We start from the raw sequence: 19951 nt of genomic DNA, 5'->3' as shown, positions 1-19951 counted from the left end.
GGGGGGGAAGGGGGGAAAAACACCACCCCAAAAAAAAAAAAAAAAAAAAAAAAAAAAACAAAAAAAAAACGGCACTCCGTTGAAAGCCACAGGTCTAGACTCATTTGCCCAAAAGCAGAATGTGTAGAATCTCCCTATTCTTCTGTATTTACCTGGACACTACTCAAATTCTTCCCTTAGAAATTAAGCTTAGAGAATTAGATGTTGTAGAGGTTTCAATTATTAGTTCAAAAGTTCAGCGGCCTATGAGGATCTGGGGCTGGCTGTGGACAGCTGCAGCTGGGAAATGTCATCTCTATATGCCCTCTGTTTTTTGGAGCCCATGCCTCTCAATCTGTATGTATGTTTGTGTGTGGAGGCTTGGGCTGTGCTCTGTCCTGATGCTAAGATTTTGGTTTATTTCCTCATATGGGAGTGGGCTGGTCACTCTGACAAGACATCAAGTTAAAATAAAGCCCCATGGTTTGCAGAATTTTTGTTTGGTGGTTCAGCAAATATTTTTCTCTACACAATGGCCTTTGTTTGGTGCTGTTGGCCCTTGGCTACAAAGCTGGCTCCTAAGATGGCTTCTCATATTCTCCAGCCAACCATCCTCACCCCAGACCTTAACCCCATCAGAAACTGGAGAAGAGCAGGAAAAGGAGACTTTCCAAAGTGCATGCTTTCTAGATGTGTGGTCTCCAGCCCATCTCTCCAAGTTGCGGAGTCCTTTTGAGCCTCCACTATTGTTTTTCCTAACCCTGGGAGTTGTATATACCTCATGTCATCACTGTTTTCAATTCAAATTGATCTTTAGCTGGCAGACAGCACTTGGAATTCATAGTTTAAGAGTGGGGCCATTTTCAAATTTCAGTTGATGAAATTTCCTCTTACATTTTTGTTTGTCTTGGTCCCTTTCACCAGGTCTCAGAAAAGGAGTATTTTGCTATCTTACTGTTAAGTCATCATTTTTCCTTTTAGTCCCCAGTGTACTATTTCTTCCTTTTCCATAGAGGTTAAGTGACAGGGCAGGGAAATGGCTCAACTCTTCCTAAAGTAAAATCTCTTTTACGTCTCTCTTTGAGCAGTGAGGGAAGTGACGTTTTTTTCCTAAAATACATAGTAGAAAGCTCTGGGGTAGAGCTCAGGAGAACAAGATCCAATTTTTGAGGAAATGCTGGTTATGTGGCCCTAGGTGCTTTTTTTTTTCCCTGTGCACTTAATTTTATACTCAAAATAGAAAAATATGATCTGTTCCACTTTTGCACTAGTCTGGGGAGAGAATGAAATGTATCCTTTGTGCCATCAGCAAGAGATATTAAACACAAGAAACTACTCATTACTACCTAGCAGAAAGAAGGGTCCTTAATTTCTAAATGAACCTTCCACCTTCTCTACCACCTCTCTACACAGAGACTAGGGCACCCACACTTTCCCAGTGGGGAACCTCACAGCCAGGTATAGGTATAGGCTGAGGCATTTCTTTTCTTTATGACATTGATAAAAAGAGACGGTTGATAACTGGTGTACAATTAATGCATAGGTGTCAAAATCACACAAAGGTTTTACTGTACCCATCTCCTTTTTCCTATATAATGCTCCAGTTTCCTGATGTAATTTTAGTGGACGTAAAGCCAAACACCTTAAGTTTATATAACTAATTCCACTTGCATGAAAGTCAATAACTGACTGCTAGAACTTTGCCTCCTGGCAATCACAAATCCACACCATGGGCAGGCAGATGGTTGGGCCCCACCCTGGATCAGGTGTGCCAGGTGAACTTTTTTAAAACTAAAATCTCAGGTCATCTGCCTGTGAGTTCATGGGCAGCATGCTGGGTCTGCTGGTAGCAGAAAGACTTTCATAACAATGGGCACACTCGGGCTTCCCTGGTGGCGCAGGGGTTAAGAATCCGCCTGCCAGTGCAGGGGACACAGGTTCGAGCCCTGGTCCAGGAAGATCCCACATGTCGCTGAACAACTAAGCCCGTCCGCCACAACTACTGAGCCTGTGCTCTAGAGCCTGTGAGCCACGAGTACTGAGCCCGCGCGCCACGAGTACTGAGCCCGCGCACCACAACTACTCAGCCCGCGCACAATTACTGAAGCCCGCATGCCTAGAGCCTGTGCTCTGCAACGAGAGAAACCACCACAATGAGAAGCCTGCCCACCGCAATGAAGAGTGGCCCCCACTCGCCGCAACTAGAGAAAGCCCGCAAGCAGCAACGAAGTCCCAACGCAGCCAAAAATAAATAAATAAATAAGTTAATTAAAATAAAAAAAAAACCAATGGGCACACTACTCACTGATGACAAAGATTAAAGGTAAGGAGGTCATGCCCAAACCTATCTGACGTCTTTGTAGAACTTAATATGGAGGTAGAATAAGGCTGACCAGTTGACCAAAAAATACGTAGAGCACCACCATGTGATCAGCACCAGTTTAGATGTTTTAGAAATACAACATTGAGTCCCTGTTCTTAAGGAACCTGGGATTTAACCGAAAAGACTAATATGCATATAATAACAAATCACGTAAGACATTAAATATTGACCCTTCTTCAGTAGTGATGTTGTTGGCTCTCCCAAACTTTCCCTTTGTTCTAACCTATCCTCTCCTCAGTTTCTTCCCACATCTCTTCCATACTTCCCTCATGGCCTCCTGTTTGAGATTCTCTACCCTAAAAGATAGTATCCTCCATTCTTTTTTTTTTTTTTTTAATATTTATTTATTTGGTTGCACCGGGTCTTAGTTGCTGCAGGCAGGCTCCTTAGTTGCGGCATGCAAACTCCTAGTTGCAGCACGGGTGTGGGATCTAGTTCCCTGACCAGGGATCGAACCCGGGCCCCCTGCATTGGGAGCACGGAGTACCATCCACTGCGCCACCAGGGAAGTCCCGGTATCCTCCATTCTTGATCTACATAGTCAGCCTGGTGAACTGTCTATAACTGAGACTTCAACTACCATCAGTTTGCTGAAGAACCTCTGATTCACAGATCCAACTGGATGCACACCTGCTGGTCCCCCAGACATCTCAAAGTCATATATCCAAACTTGCTTCCCTGCCAGTATTTCAAATCCTGGTGAATGGCACCACCATCTACCCAATCATCCAACCTGGAACCTCAGGAGTCATCTGTGACTGCTTCTTCTTTACTCCTACATTCAACAGGTCACTGAACCAATTAGTTCTTTCTCTCATTCTTTCTTTTATCCACTCCTCCTCTCCTTCCTCCTACTCAATGTCATTCTTACTTCAGGCACACATAATTTCTTGCCTGTGCTTGCAAACTCTCTGCCTTTGGTATCATCCTCTCATGCCCTGAAACTCTCCTCTCCAGCCACTCCCAATCTTTCATCTAACACACCAGTCATACCAGAACTACTTGTATTTCTCCATGTTTTCTCGCCTACACATCTTCATGTGTTTTTTCGTGTATTTTTCATCTCTATAATCTTCATGTCCCTTTGCCTAGAACACTCTACTTTCTCCCTATTAATCTATTAAACTTCTGCTTATCCTTTAAAACTCACATAAGACATCGCTTGATCCAGGAAGTTCTTTCTGATACCCTCCTACCCAGAGTCTTACTCCCCACTTTATACTGGTATACAAATACTCTATTGCCAAAAAAATATTTAAAAGACATGAAGTTCCTATTCATCTCAAGCTGCATACGAAGGAGGAAAACACATTCTCATAAAAACTATAGGAAACAGACTTTACTGTAAACGGAGGTCAGTCTCTGTGTCCCCCTGTTCAGAACTGTGGCTCATACTGAAGTCACCCAGTGGGTGCTGCTATCAGCCACGTCTGCTGGGCAACATCCCTCCCTCACCCGAACTTTTACCATGCTTCAGGCAGGCAAAGGAGATGTTTTTCTTGTGTTCACCTTTGGCTACTTCTTTAGGGCAGGATGATCAACTGGATAAAAATACAGCATTCCTATGAAAACAACCTCTAAAATCTATGTCTCAGTTTATTGCTTTTGCTATGGTTAAATGTCTCCAGCTACCTGTGGACTGCTCCTCAGAGACATCAGGACAAGACCTGAAAGTTAACACAGACCTGTTTCCTTATCTATAAAATGATGACCAGATGATCTCAAAGGATGCTCTTCCCACTAAAACATCATCTGGACTCATTCCCTGTCCTAAGCTGGCTCTCCCTGTGAATGTCCCCATTTCTGAGAATAGATAAAGTACATAAAGGGCGTAGCCAACAGGCATTGCAGTTCGTCATCCTGCCTCTGACACAAGTGTTATAGGAAGGTTAAGTGGTGGTTAGGGGAATCTCCAATGTGTGCCCCTACATATTAGGAATGCATCAGTACTCTCTTCTCCCAATAATTCAATGCAGAACTTCAACTTGTGCTATGTTTTCTCAAGCCTGTACATATCATACTACCTTTCGGAGTACAGCATTTCCTTTCATGTCTTTTAAATTTATTTCTTTGAAGCCTCAAGGGGTACCTTTAATTCTAGCATTTACAAGATTCAGAGAACAAGTAGATATGGATCCCATCCATACCTTCAGAACACCTGTAATCTTCATACAAGTGTAAGACAACGCTCTTGGTGTTTGGCAGTTTTTGGTTACCTGGTGATGCCCACATTGGCCCAAATTGCTTATTTGCCAAAAATCACCATGGAGCTTGAATATTAGGTTTCTTTTGCTATAAGACCTTTCCATGTTTCTATAAAGTTGTTTCCATACTTAAACCGCCTGTTACGAGTGCTTAATGGCATCTCCAAATTTCACTGTCGCTTCTACGGAAAATTCTTCATTATAGTGACCTACAACCTGCACCTTTCTATCTACCACTGTTGAGGGGCCGAGTTTCCGGAATATGAGATGGTTCCTAGCTAACATTAATCCCAGAGTGAACAAGCTTCGTTCCTAACCCTTGTCCCGCCCGAGCCTGAGTTCACAAAGACAAGTTCATCAAACCAGTTGATGAAAGCACCTGTCCAGACGCGGAGGCTTTCCCTAACACAACCTCAACACCTCCAGAAACTGTTTCCAAGTGAATGCTTTCTTCTTCGGCCCTCTTCATGCCTAATACCACTGTTTCAGAAGGACTCATTTCTCAGCTAAACAACTTTAATCACAGTATGACATGGTGGTCCAGCTGCCTAGGTTCAAATCTCACTTCTACCATCCGCTAGCGCTATGACTTGGGTAAATCACTGAATCTAATTTTGCTTTCTTCATCACTCAAATGGAACTACTGACAGTACCCGCCTCATACAGATGTTACAGAGGATTAAATGAGGTAGTGACTGCAAAGCACTTGGTACAGTGCCTGGAATAGGGCAAGTGTTTCATATTCTGTTACTGTTGTTGTGGTTGTTATCGCTATTCTCAGTAGCTTCCTAAGTGGTCTCCTGCCACAAGACTATCACTCTTCACTCTTCTGTGCTACTTCCAGGAGGAGGTACTGTCAAAAATATTTCTTGATTATAAAATACATATTTCATTAGAGAAAATTCAGAAAACGTAATGAGGGAAAAGTCACCCACAGTCTGAACAGTGATACAACCACTGGCGGTATGTTTCCTTCCAGTCTTTTCTCTATTTTTTTTAACCTAGGTGAGCTGATCATTTAAATACTCTTTGTGTCTGCTGTTTTCACTTCAGTGTTTTCCCGTAATTTAACATTTAACAACACGAGGTGGGTTTGCTTCTAATTCTTTGTTTACGTTAGCATACAAATATTTTATCTGTATCACATATAAATAAAATACAAATGGGAGCAACAAATGATTGGTGGTGGTGGCTCACCTTACCTCTTGCCCACTGTTCCTGCCATCCACCTGCCTGCCAAGGCAACAGGTTGCCAGCACTGCCACACTGGGTTTCTCTGATGCTGACAGTCTACTGCCTGCGCTTTTGCTCACTAGCTGAGACTGGTCCCCGCTGCTAGGGGGCTCCTCTGGCCTAAGGAATTCAGGAGAACACTGAGGGTTCGGGTCCGCTGTGTGCTAGTGGCCTTACCTCATGCGAGCTTTCTCATGTCTGCTCCTAGACGGTGCTCATAAATTCCTCAGTCTGGAGTGGCTACCTACTCACCTCTCCCCATCTGTGTTCATTACAGTTTTCAAAACCCAGCTCTGAACAGTTTCCTAAGTAAAGCATTACCCTCCATGATGACAACCAAGCCTGGTATTTCAGAGCACTCTGACAGTTCAACCACTTCTGTATGACAGCACAGACGCCTGGCGGATACCTGCTGACTGGGCGACTGGATATTTCATTGTTTGTGTTGTCTCTTCAAGCAAACCACAAAGTCCTTCAAAGATGAACCGTTTCTCTTAATTTTTATCTTATTGGCCACTGGGACTGGGCTAGGTAAACAATAAATGACTGATGAATAAAGTAACAGCCAACGCTTTTCTCCCTTCATAACACATATGTTTTTACGCCTTTTTCTTGCTTTTTTGCACTTGATAGGCTTGGTAACAGCTAAGCACTCTTACAGTTCTTCCTACATGCCAGTCACAGTCCTGAGGGCTTTATACATATTAACTAATTTAATCCTCAGATGAACCCTGGTGAAAGGGTACTATTAGCACTTTCATTTTCGGCATGAGGAAGTGATGGGATTAAAATTCAAATTAAATAAAAAAACTAGCTTGACCAAACGTAATATCTACATAATTGAATCCCACGATTAAAATATTTATTACGCATCAACTATGTCCTCAGCCCCTATAAAAGAATATTTCCTGCCCCGGAGGGGGAGAAAGAGCAAATGAGGCCCTAAACACAGGAAGATAGGCCAGACACATAAAAACACAAAGAGTGAAAGTGGGGCCCCAATTCCTATGATCAGAACAAGTCTCTCCCAAATGGCGGGACATGAGGGGCATTCAGAGCCACATCATTATTAAACCCGGTAACGAAGAGGGTCAGCCCTCGGTGGAAACCACAATCTCAGAGCACGTCTGGGAGCCTTTGGCAGGATGCTGCACATCTGTTCCCCCCAGAGAGAAGCACTGGGGCCAACTCTTCCTTGTTCCCCAAGTGATTCTTTGTCACTGGCCCCACTGTCTTGTACCCCAGGATTCTGGGGTAGCTGGAGTGGACGGGACAGCCCAGCTTCTCCTTACTAACTGGGGTACAACATCCCAACAGATCACACAGTTGACCGGATATTAGTGTATTTAAACAAGCAGAGAAGACAGGCTTTTCACAAGACCTATTTGTGTCTCATAAAATCACAATTCAACATGCTCTTCATCAGCATCGTGTTTTCTGCCAACATCTGAAACACACACATCTTTTACGGAATGCTTGGTAAGTAGCAGAGGACCACAGCTTAGAGTGGACCTGGCGTTTCCTGAGGCATCCACGACCCCCCTGGAGACAGCTGACATCCCCAGGAACAGTCCTCAGAGGCCCGGGTCCCTACTTCTATTCCAGAAGACAAGGCTCAGAAACAGACCCAATTCCTCAGTGCTCTCACCCACACCATGGCTTCAACCATCACCTGAATGCTAACTACATCCAAACCCGTAACTCAGAGCCCGATCTCCAATCTCTCAGCCCCTTCAAGCTCAGTCGGTCCGAACAGAACTCACCACTTCTCCACACGCATGTTCTCAGTGCCCCCCACCACCAAGGCGGAGACCTGAGCCGTCTGCATCCCCACAGCCCCCCTCGTCAGAGGCCACTCACTCTGCAGCCTCTGCCCACCTACTCTTTCAGTACAGGCCCTTGTTATTTCTTGCCTGGCTCACGACAATACCTTTCTTACAGGCTTCCCCGCCAGCCTTTCCTCCCCACCACAAGCCGGAATAGTCTTTCAGAAGCACCAGGTGATGACTGGTCATCACTTGCTTTAAAACCCTCAGGAGCTCACGATGTATCACCAGAGATCAAGTCAAACGCCCGACCGTGGCTCGCTGGGCCCTGCAAGATCTGGCCCCTGCCCGCCTCCCTAGCCCCCTTTTGCTCATCTCCACACAGACTCCTCCCCTTTCGCTCCCCCAGAGCATAAGCCCTCTAAATAAGCACTACCCTGTCACAGCCACCAAGCTGTTGCCCAAGCTATTCCCTCTTCTCAGCATGTCTTCTTTCTACCCGACAGCCCTACCAGCCTCAGCACAAGCACCACCTCCCACAGGAAGGCTTCCACGATGCCGTCACCTCCATCTGTACGACAAAGCACCTCCACTGACGCACGATACGCCACACGGCATCACCATCAGCTTCCTTCAATGCCTTCTCCACTAGCCTGGGGCTCAATTCTGTGTCCACAGGCCCCGGTGCGGTGTCTGGCACACGGTGGATGTTTTCCGGATAAAAGACAGTGCCTAGAAATCCAAGCCTGCCAGGTCGCATCCCCTTGCCCTTCCCTGACTGACACCCAGGAGGACTTACCTACGCAGTCACAGGTGGGGAACTCGGCCTGGGCTCTCTTGGCAGGTGTGTCCAGCAGACTCTTGGTGGGTGTGTCCAGGTACTTAAGAGGTGACTCCAGGAAGCCACTGAGGGTGGGTGTGAGTGGGTTCTCGGCCTTGGTCGGGGTGGCCTCCTGGCCTCCCTCCTCTGCATGGAAGCAGGTGGTTGAAAGCACAGTCACAGCCCCTGAAGATTCGATCTTGATTTGCTTGGGAGAGCGCGTAGCAAAAGGGCTCTCGGGGGCTGGGAGACAGGTTGGCTGGTTCTCGGGGTCCTGAATGGGCACAGACTGGGGGCCGGGAAGCCCAAAGTTATCCCCAAATTCAGCCTCAAACTGCCGGATGAGCTCTTCCAGCTTGTCATCGGCAGGGGGAAGAGGGCCAGCGGAGCCTGGCTGCAGGGTTGCCATGGGGCTGGGAGACCTCATTTCCTGAGTAGGGGCCAGCAGGCTGTCCCCGGAGGGACTAGGTGCAAATAGCGCAAGAGAAGGTTCTGGGGGCAGGGGGACAGCAGAGCCCTGTGAGGCAGGAACAGGGGCAGGTGGATGTGCCTGCGCGTCCTCAGAGGCTGGGGGCCTCAGCCCTTCCAGGATGATTTGCCGCAGAGGTGGGAAGAGGGGCTGTGCTTCCCGTGGCCTGGACTTCTTGATGTGAATGGACTTCCGGACACTGGGCTTGATCCCAGGGCCAGCTTTGTCTGTTCCCACGAGACCTCCAGCTGGTGCCAGGGGCTTCCTTTTCTTCTCCTTGGGTGGTCTGTCGGATGGCTGTGAGGCAGGTGAGCTGGGTGGTGCCCACCAGCCGGGAGGAGGCTCCGAGGGAGGGGGGAGGGAGGCATCGTGGGCCTGTTCCAGGAAGAGACTGCGCTTATGGTGGAGGTGCTGCTGCAGGGCCGTCTGGGCCTTCTGGTGGGAATCGGGCTCTGAGGACGGTGTGGGGGCCTCCCTTTGGAGAATGGGGGATGGGGAGGAAGAGGGTACCTCGACCTTGACCTTGGGCTTGCTGGGCAGGGCCTCGGGCCGCTTGAATACTGACTGGATGTAATCACTGGCACTGCCCAACAACTGCTCCAGTTCAGCCATGGGATCAGGGCTTGGGCGGGGCATGGGCCAAGAGCTCCGGGGAGTTGCTGGTGGGGTGTCAGTGCCCCAGGCTTCAGGAAACTCTGTTCTAGGAGTTGCTGTAGGGAAGGCAGGGCTATCAGGAGCAAAGGATGGGTGCTCTTCAGGAGGGACCACAGGCCACGACGGAGCCCGGAGGTAGGACTGGGGAGGTCTGAAAGGGGCAGGAGGGGACAAGGCCTCAGGAAGGGGGCAAGAAGCCTGGGAGGCGGCATGAGAAGGTTGGGGGAGGGCAGAGGACAGCTGTGTGAGGGCCTCGATGGCAATGGCGGTCTGCAGGCTGATGTTTTTTTCCTTGGCGATACTCAGGGCACTCTGGGACAGGGGCAGGCCCTCCGGAGGAGGAGGTATATGAGCGACCTCAGAGCTGAGGAGTGGCCTGGTGATTGGCGCCAGAAGACCAGCCTCACCAGCAGGCAGAGTCCCTGGGAGCCTGGGCCGTTCCTCCCCTCCCTCCACAACCACAGACTTGATCTTCCCCTCCAGCCACTCGAGGTAGTCAGGGCATTCTGGGCCATCGCAGTTGCAGTTGGGTGGTTTCATGCCATGCCGAGCGAGGGCCAGGGCCGTCTGCAGCGTGTCAAGGTCTTCGCTGCCAGCAGAGCAGCTCTCGGGCCCTGACCGGGGTCCCCTGCTGTTGTTCCCAGCTTCGCGACTCATCTCACGGTTGAAGGTTTCATAGAGCCGGGTGCTAAGGGCCCCATAAGAGGACACAGCTTCGGCCACAGCCGAAAAGGCCACCAGATCGTGGGCATCTTCCAGGCGAGCAGTGTGAGCTGGTCCTGGGGTCACGTCCCAGTCGGGCTTCTGCTCTGCTCGCCAAGGACCCCCAGTGCCCAGCAAACTGGGTCCAGCAGGTTCTCTAGCACCATTGACTGGCGCCCCTGAGGCGCTTAGCTGCCGTGAGTCCCCATCGTACACTGGCCCTGAGTCCATCTGACCTGGAACAGGTCCATCAACTGGGCTGAGCTCTGAGCCTGTCTGAAGAGAGAGAGAGGAGGAGGGACAAAAGGGGAAAAGATGAGCCACAGTATTTGAAAAGCACTATCCTGCACCACATCACTCAGAGGCACAACTAACCCTGCTTTCCTTGCAAACCCTCCCTGTCTCTGAGAGAGCCTGAACCTCAGCTCATCTTCTCACACCTCATTTCTCAGCTGGCTGCACTGCAGAAACAGAGAGCAGGTCTTGCAGAAGAGAGCCTAACGCAGAATTCTGAATGCTGCTCAGACCCTTTCCGAGCCTCACGTTGATCACACCGATGAAACTCCCCTGAAACCAGGCATTTGTCGAGGACACACAAAGAGGTCTTTAACTCACAATGACCAAAGCGACACCAGGACCTTTGTTTTTTGTCAGGAGGAAAAGAAAGCTAACCAAGCATCCGTGTGACAATGCACCAGAAGTGCGAAGTCCGTGTGTGAACGGGCGGGGAAGGAGCAGCTTTGACTAACGAATTCAGCCTGCACAAGGAATCAGTCATGGCTTCTCAGGGGAAGGAACCCACAGTTCTGTTCTCTGCCCATTACTGTCCTCGCTTAAGCTCAGGCTGAACTCAGAGAGCTGACAAGACAACATTCCCACCCCAGCCCTAGGCCTGAGGAAACTCTGATCATCCAGTACAGTGTGTGTTCAGCCCCACGCCAAGCCAGTCACGCCAATGACAAGTGAGGTGCTGCTTGGAAGAAGATCCAAGCTTCCCAGGGAACACCATTATTCATCTAATGTCCACCCAAAGCACACTGAAGGGGGAGAGCACAAGAGGAAGTGGGTCCAGAGTCCAGTCCAGCAAGTTAAAAGGTAATACGAGGCAGATCTGAGTTTGCAAGAACTCATCCCACCAGAAAGGAAAGATCTTCCTTACAGTAGAATGCCAATGAAAAATATAGAAGGATATAGAAGGATTTAGAAACTCATCAGTGGATGCTACGAATAGCAGGTGAAAGTTTGATGAAGCACAGGATATATACATGGCCTCAAAACATCTCTTCAGGGCTTCCCTGGTGGCGCAGTGGTTGAGAGTCCGCCTGCCGATGCAGGGGACACGGGTTCGTGCCCCGGTCCGGGAGGATCACACATGCCACGGAGCGGCTGGGCCCGTGAGCCATGGCTGCTGAGCCTGCGCGTCCGGAGCCTGTGCTCCGCAACGGGAGAGGCCACAACAGTGAGAGGTCCGCGTACCGCAAAAAAAAAAACAACACGAAAAACACCTCTTCAAAAATAACTTAAATACAATAGCAACTTTATAGTGGAGAAATAAATCTGGCTGACACCACCTTTACCAAATGATCAAAGTTATCATCATCACCAATATTGGGAAAAAACCAACATCGTGTGTCTCTTGATATGATAACATTGAGAAGAAGAATATAACATCACCCACGCAGACGTGCAGCCAGAACATATAACCTTAAATCTAATCATAGGAAACGTCAGATAAACTGAAACTAAAGGGTATGCTAGAAAACACCTGGATTGTTCTCTCCAAAAATTTCAAAGACAAGAAAAACAAACATCTCTCCCAGCTGACACCAGACTAAAGAGACAGCAAAATGCATGCTCCTGGGTTAGATCTTGGAGTGGGGGGAAATAGCTATAAAGTACATCATTGGGACAACTGATGAAATTTGAATATGGATGTGGATAAGATCATATCACATCAATCTCTGTGTTCTGGACATGGATGACTATACTATGGTTATGTAAAAGAATGTCCTTGTCCTTAGAACACATACACTGAAGCATTTAAGGATAAAGGGTATCTCCAGCTTAATCTCAAATGGTTCAGAAAAAAAGTATATGCATACATAAAAATATATTCACATAGAGAAAATGATAAAGCAAATACGGCAAAATGTAAACAATTTGGGTATACAGGAGTCCCAGGTACTCTTCTTTAACCTTTTCTATAAGTTTTTAAAATTCTATCAAAATAAAAAGTTAAAAGAGAAATTAGGGGACTTCCCTGGTAGCGCAGTGGTTAAGAATACGCCTGCCAATGCAGCAGACGTGGGTTCGATCCCTGGTCCGGAAAGATCCCACATGCAGCGGAGCAACTAAGCCCATGCGCCACAACTACCGAGCCTGCGCTCTAGAGCCTGCGAGCCACAACTACTGAAGCCCGCGCGCCTAGAGCCCACGCTCCGCAACAAGAGAAGCCACTGCGATGAGAAGCCCGTGCACCGCAACGAAGGGTAGCCCCCGCTGGCCACAACTAGAGAAAGCTCGCGTGCAGCAACTAAGACCCAATGCAGCCAAAAATAAATAAACAAAACAAATAAAATTTTTTAAAAAGACCTGTAAAAAAGAAATTAGTCCCTCAGGTAGAATATACAGTATATTAAACAGATGGTTAAATGATACTAGTCCCCAGATTGTCAAACGTGGCCATCATGGGCTCCAAAGCGGTAGCGGGGAGCTGGGATTTGGGACAGGCCTCTGGGAGATGAGCAGAGGCCACAGCCTGTGGTTCCCATCTCATTCTCATCACTGCCCCAATTCTGGCCACTAAGGACCCTCATGCTTTTCCAACATGCTTTTCTGAGCTTTGCACATGCAGTTCTCATTGCCTGGAATGCCCTTCCCAGCTTCTGTGAGGTCTCTTCGGCTTATCCCCTCAAGCATCAGCTCAATGTCACCTCCTCTCTGACCTGGTTCGCAGATTGACCGATGCTCCTTCCCCTAGGCTCCCACGGCACCTTAAACATGCCTCTATTAGCACTTATCACCTGCCAAGCAGCTGCCTCCCCCCACCAGATGGTAGTTCCTTCAAGACAAGAGCCCAATCATAATGACTTCTGTGCCTCCCGCCCAGTCCACCGTCCGTCTGCCCCACAGGCCGTGGAATACGCCAGCCTCTCCCTGACGCCGGTGGAAGACGACTATCTTTCAGAACTAGAAACTAGGAACAAATACCTTTCCTCCAGGAATGTGGCTGATCACCCAGTTCTCCCTTCCTTCCTTCTTTGAAACCTAAACTAACGTGGCTGCAAAGGCTACAAAATCTGAAATGATCAAACTTTACATGTTTACATGTTTATGTATAAAAGACAGAAGAAGCATGCATAAACAAGAACATGAGAGAGTAGCATGGATTTACAAGAACAGTGTCAGGAAGACTAATGCTGCATGAGCTGAGGCTTCCCCAAATGCTCAAGACAACTAAAAGGATTTTTTTTTTTTCCCCCTGCGGTACACGGGCCTCTCACTGTTGCGGCCTCTCCCGTTGCGGAGCACAGGCTCCGGACACGCAGGCTCAGCGGCCATGGCTCACGGGCCCAGCCGCTCCGCGGCATGTGGGATCTTCCCGGACCGGGACACGATCCTGTGTCCCCTGCATCGGCAGGCAGGCGGACTCTCAACCATTGTGCCACCAGGGAAGCCCTAAAAGGATTTTTAAAAGTTATTTTTGGTGTGTGAGTAAGAAGAACGAGGAAGGGCTAGGCCCGCTCTTGTGCCTGTGAATTCCCTGGGAAGGAAAATGCTCTTCAGACCAAAGAGAAAAGAAAAGGAAGAGTAGATACAGATAAGAGGAAAGTGACACCAAGCCGGGTGGGAGACTTTAAGAAACTCTAAATTCCAGTTTTCCCAGCCAAGGGATCCCACTGACACATTCCTCACACCTGCCAGTGATCCTGGAAGAAACTTGCCATCAGGAGAAGGTGCCAACAACAGGTGAGAAAACAGCAAGTGTCATCCCCAACTTTCAGAACACTGGGTGAGTTCAGTCCGTGTAAGAGTCCTGAGTGGACAACTAAAGGGACCTCAAGGAGTCAGGTTCAATGAAGGCCATCAACCCATCAACACGCAACTAATCTTAGTGCTTTGTGCTGTGTGGTCACTGGACCAGGAGATAAGGAGGTCACAAACTCAAGGGCTGCAGGTCAAATCTGCCACAAAACAAATCTGTTTTGTTTGGCTTTTGTTTGTTTTGCCAATGTTAAAAAAATAAAATCAAATTTCACATGAAACCCAGATTTTCTTGAAAGTCCACACTCCTGCCTGGCAACCTCGTCTACAACTGAGCACTGACCACCGCTCCAGCTCACCCCCAGCCACATCATTTGCACTGCCTTCTTGAAACCCAGGCCAGGAGTCAGGGATTATTTATTAATTGCCTGAATTAATTATCACTTCATTCATTTGTATTCCTTGCCAAGGCCCTGGGTTTGCGAATCAGGTTGCAGACACTGAAGTTCCACAAGGCTGGCTGTGACCCCTTTGAGGGACAGCTATGGAAAATGACAGGCTGAATGGGCTGGCTCACCAATGGCTGAATGGCCATGCCCCGCTCAAAGTAAGAGTGGTGTATCGACTGCGGGCGGGGGGCGGTCTGTAGTGGCCTGCCACAGGGCTCTGTCCTCAGAACTGTCCTGCTCAACAGATGTATTAATAATGATAGTGAAGGCACACTTATTAAATAGAGAGATGTTGAAAACACGAGGGATAAAACTATGTTAAGTGATAGGACCAGGTGCCAAAAGGTCAATAGGCGGGAGAGAAAAAGATCTAACAGGGTAGATAGGGTCCTAAGCCACATCTGTGCAAATTAAAGATGGAGGAAGCACATAACAATGGCAGCAGTGCACATGAAAATGTCTTAGAAATCAGGAGGGATAAAAGACTTACTGATGGGGGACTTCCCTGGTGGCACGGTGGTTAAGAATCCGCCTGCCAAGGCAGGGGACACGGGTTCGAGCCCTGGTCTGGGAAGATCCCACATGCCGCGGAGCAACTAAGCCCGTGCACCACAACTGCTGAGCCTGTGCTCTGGAGTCCGCGTGCCACAGCTACTGAAGCCTGCGTGCCTAGAGCCCGTGCTCCGCAACGAGAAGCCACCGCAATGAGAAGTCTGCGCACTGCAACAAAGAGTAGCCCCTGCTCACCGCAACTAGAAAAAGCCCACGTGTAGCAACGAAGACCCAACACAGCCAGAAATTAAAAAAAAAAAAAAACGACTTACTGATGGTATATTCAACATGATGTGATATGGCAGCTTCAAAAGGTCTTATTACTCAAGGTTTCTTCAAACTTTTTTTACTACAAACCACAGTAAGAAATACATTTTACACTGTGATCCATTATATCCTTATATATAGGACAAGTTTGTAAAACAGTATTTCCCCTTACTAGATACACAAACCCCTCCCTCCCTCTTTCTTGCAGGTTGCAACAATTTAAGTTGATTTCACAGTCGACTAACAGGTCCCAACCCATTTGCAGTTGGACACACACAGATAGGAACTGACCGGAACAGGACGGCAGCACAGGCAGCAACAGCCCTGCTCTGCCTGGCCAGCCCCTACCTGAACACAGGCTTCCCTCTGGCGAAAAAGGAAGCAGGACAGTTCAAAACCGTAAGAGGAGCAGGTCCCTTTTGGTTCTGAAGAAGACAAAACTCAAGAAGACCTTTAAACATCGGAGGGCCTATCATCTGGGGAAAAAATTAAACTTGTTTCAAGTGGCCCCAAGAAGTGGAAGAAGAGAAGACTTAGGCTCAATTTAGGAAAAGTTTTAATACTGAGAGATACTAAAAAATACACTGAAATCCTGTCCCCCTGACAAGCAGGGAGTATTGAAAAGGAAACCGAGCAGTTATTTGACGATTACTGGCAAGGCGCAGGACGACACTGGCGGAGGATGGAGGCTAGTCTAGGTGCTTGCAAAGTCCCAGCTAGACATGCCCCAACCCTAAAGCCCTCCACACTTTATATCCCTTACTTCTCACTCCCCTCTGGGCTGCAGCAAGCACCGCTCTGAGGGTGCTCCTTGAAGTTTGGTCTCCAGCTGCCTCTAGCCCCTGGAACACGCTACAGGCCCACTGAGAGCAGCCTGGATAAAACAGACCAAACTCCCCATCCCACCTCCAACAGCTCCGTCCCCGACTCCTATTCCCACGAGTGTCCCCAACCCCGACATCCTCCACGTCCTTCTAATGTGACCAGTCACCAGGTCCAAACAATCCTAAACGTGAGTGCCTCTCTGTTCTGTCTCCTCCCTTTCCCTTCCTGCCCTCCTAATTGGGACCTTGGTGTACGTACACACTTTTTAATTGTCCAACTTGACAGGAGCTCCCCAGCCCCCTACAGTCTTTTCTCCACCCTACGATCTACTGTGGATCACATCCCTCCGTCGAGACTCCCAGCGCCAACTTCACAACATTTCCTCATACGCCACCCTTGCTCAGCCTTCAGAATTTAATAAGAGTGCCATCTGCACTCACCCACTACTTGGCAGGTGTGGCAGAGTTTACTTTCCAAAGATGGACACCACAACCCCTCCACCCACATGCACTTCTGCCACGGAGAGGTGGGGTCTACGTTCCCTCCCTTTAAATCAGGGTGAGCTCGTCACAATGGTCAAAGTGCCATTGTCATGATTTTCAAAGCTAGATCATAAAAGATAATACAGCTTCTGCCTGATTCTTGGGGACACCCACTCTTGGCGCCCAGCTACCACACTGTGAGGAAACACAGGCCATGTGGAAAGGCCACGTGAAGGTGTCCGCGGACCTTTTCAGCTGAGGTGCCAGGCAACGGTGGGCATCAACCTGCCAAAACAAGTGAGTGAAGGAGCTCTGCAAGGATTCCAGCCCAGCTGTCCAGTTACCTCTAGCTTTTGAGACTTCCCAGCTGAGGCCCTACACATCAAGGAGCTGACACCAGCTACCCACACTATTTCCTTCCTGACTTCCCGGGCCAAGGACTCAATGAACATAATAAAATGATAGCTGTTTCATGCCACTGAATTTTGTGGTGGTTTCTTACCCTACAACAGACCAGACTGTATATTTCAGGAGTATCAAGAAGTTTATAAAGCAAAAGGCAAGAGACAGACCCATAAACAAACAAATGCCCTGGAGCATACTGGTGCCACGAGAGCAGTCTATCCAGGGCCTGGGGCACAGGGGCCACTTCTCTCTGGGAAGGTGGACGTGTCTGTCAAGAAAGGTTTCACCTTGAAGAAACCTTCAGGACGAGCCTTGGAAGATGGGTAGGTATTTTGGAGGAGGGGAAGGAGGAGGAATTCTAGATGGAGGGACTCACATAGGCAAAGGCACAGAATCATGAGAAGGCCCGGTAGGCCAGGGGAAGGGTGAGCTGCTGGGCACATCCTGAGCGTGAAGCGTGGGGAGGGCAGATGTGTGGCTCATAGCATGAACACACAGGAGCAAATTTACGTTTCAGGAGGGGCGCTCAAATGACTTCACAGAGCACTGACTGCAGACTTCAAGGCTGGTGGCGTGAAGACCAGTTAGGAGACTAATGCCGCTGTCCAGATCAGTGATAATAAGGGCCTGAACTAAAACAACATCAGAGAGATGGGAATGAAGTGTGATTATAGAAGCAAATGATTAGATGTAGGGAGTGAGACAAGGAACAAAATCAACCCCCTCCTGATAAAGTCCTCCTGGACCAGTGCTGCTCACCACAGGTCTGAACCAGATCCCACACAGTCACCACATACAGCCACCTTCTGCTGGGGAAACTTTTCTAAGAGAGGATGACCAGTTACACTATAAAAACTCCTAAGGGACAAGGCTTCCATCACATCTTCAGAATCTGACAGAGCGCTCAGTATGTGTTCAAAATGGTCTGCTGCTTCTTCCTCTGGGGACCTACTGGTACAAGCCTCTTCCCCCCTGGACTGTGAGAGGCTGCCAGCTGAAGCTCTGGGCAGAGTTTGCAGTCCTCCTCTGCTAAGGCGCCTGTCACGGTGCACACACGTAGAGGTCTGCAAAGCTGCCAACGCCATCAGCAACTGACCTTAAGTGCCCTGCATCCCCATCTGCCTCCACAGAGAGGCCCACCAAAGGTGTCGGTGCTGCCCCTTCTCAGAGCCCCCTTCCAGGCACAGAACCCCACCCTGCCCTCACTGGGACCCGCACACTCAGTCTTCCCAGGTCTCTTCTCTGCTTTCACTAGGAAAGCTCCAGCCCATCCCAGGCTTGGCGTGGACAGGCTGCGGGTATGCTCCCCTCACCAAGCGGTGGGCAGCAGGGGTTTGTCACTGGAAGACAGGCAGAATAGATGCCCTTCTACAGCCAAGAGACCTAACCCCTCACCTACTTCATGAAGGGTTGGCATGTATGTACAGCATCGCCACCTGCAGAAGACTCCAGGTCTTCCTCCAGGGGCCCAGGAACCCTTCTGGAATTCGTCCCTGTACCCTGCTTGGTCAGGACTCCCAAGGTCCCACATCCCTCCTCCTCTACAGGCTGCTCCTTTCTAAGCTGCCCATCCCCACAGCTGGTCCCTCAGACAATCTGCAGGTACCCAACAACAGCAACAGCCTGCCTCCCCACCCCAGGGGCTCCAGAGCCCCCTGGATGTCAGGCAAGGCTGCAGAAGTGTGGAACTCCACCCCCAAACACCTCATTTTATCCATAACACAATGAGAGGCGTGGAACTAACACCAGGTTTTCCGAGTCTTTCCTGACTCTCAGAATGCCAACACGTGAAACCAGATCAGCAATCCTCTATGAAAGGGAAATGGAAGGAAGGCCGGAAGATAAAGGCTACTACTGTGAGAGATCAAAGTCCTCATTCACCATCCTTCTTAGGGCCTCTAGGAATGGGGATATTAGAAGAGGCAGAGTCCCAGGGTCTGTCCTGCTGTTCAGCAGTTATACACGGTGTTGGAAGAAACATGTCCAAGAAGGTGTTTTTAGCCAGGATGAATAAGCCTGCAGGCAGGCTCCACAAAGGCCAGTGGCCAGGAGGCAGGGCCGATCTGCGGCACATCCTCTACAGAGGAATCTCCAAGAATGAATTCTCATGGGACTCCAGGATAAGAGTGGCTGCTCCCCAGCCGGCTGGCCAGCAAATCCCAACCCCGCGCTTTCCCAGCTGCCCGCACCGCCACCTCAGCTCCTCTGCTACTCCAGCAGCTGTTCAATGGCTGCTTTCCAGCTCCATCCTTTTCCCCAGCCCTAGAGTTCAGCAGCCACCTCCGCATAAAACCAATTCCTTCCTTTCCTCCCCGAAATGGATGGCCCCACTCCGCCCCCCAGTAGCACAGGGGTTGTATTTATGGCATTTTCTGTCTAGAGTTGATCAATTATTCATCTCTTCAGAGAATTCTCCCCTCCTGGGATTTATTGATGATACAAATCTATAAGTAGGGAAAGAGACCTTTTTAGGGGGACCCTTTCAGCGGACGCACACATCTGCTTGTTTTTGCAGGAGTGAATGTGAGAGAGTGTGTGTGTGTGTGTGTGTGTGTGTGTGTGTGAGTACACACGTTGGCTAACCCAGTCCCTTGTCTACACTCTCCACATCTGAGCTCTCTCTGTAGATGGCAAATCTCAGAAAGTTATACCTAACTTCTAGAGACTGTCATGTGTAGCAGTGGGTGTCCTTGTGTGGGTGGCAGGAGGTCATGTTTCATGTGGTTACTACGTACATACCAATGACATATTTTAAAATCTAACTTTTTTCCTACTAC

The 19951-nt window shown here is 49.0% G+C and overlaps 1 protein-coding gene across 5 annotated transcripts in view; it reads right to left on the bottom strand.

Moving 5' to 3' along the window:
- TET3 (tet methylcytosine dioxygenase 3) overlaps positions 1-19951 on the bottom strand; it is a 109462-nt gene that overhangs the window by 45155 nt on the left and 44356 nt on the right. For all 5 annotated transcript variants that reach the window (XM_024765645.1, XM_024765646.1, XM_024765649.1 and 2 more), the window contains one exon: positions 8365-10486. In XM_024765645.1, the coding sequence (XP_024621413.1) occupies positions 8365-10486 (2122 nt within the window). The remainder of the gene's footprint in view (positions 1-8364; positions 10487-19951) is intronic.

The sequence above is a fragment of the Neophocaena asiaeorientalis genome, unplaced genomic scaffold (assembly GCF_003031525.2).
Source record: "Neophocaena asiaeorientalis asiaeorientalis breed wild unplaced genomic scaffold, Neophocaena_asiaeorientalis_V1.1 scaffold1090, whole genome shotgun sequence".
Classification (NCBI taxonomy): domain Eukaryota; kingdom Metazoa; phylum Chordata; class Mammalia; order Artiodactyla; family Phocoenidae; genus Neophocaena; species Neophocaena asiaeorientalis.
Note: the sequence above shows the minus strand (reverse complement) of the source record. Positions and strands in the feature narration are given on the sequence as shown.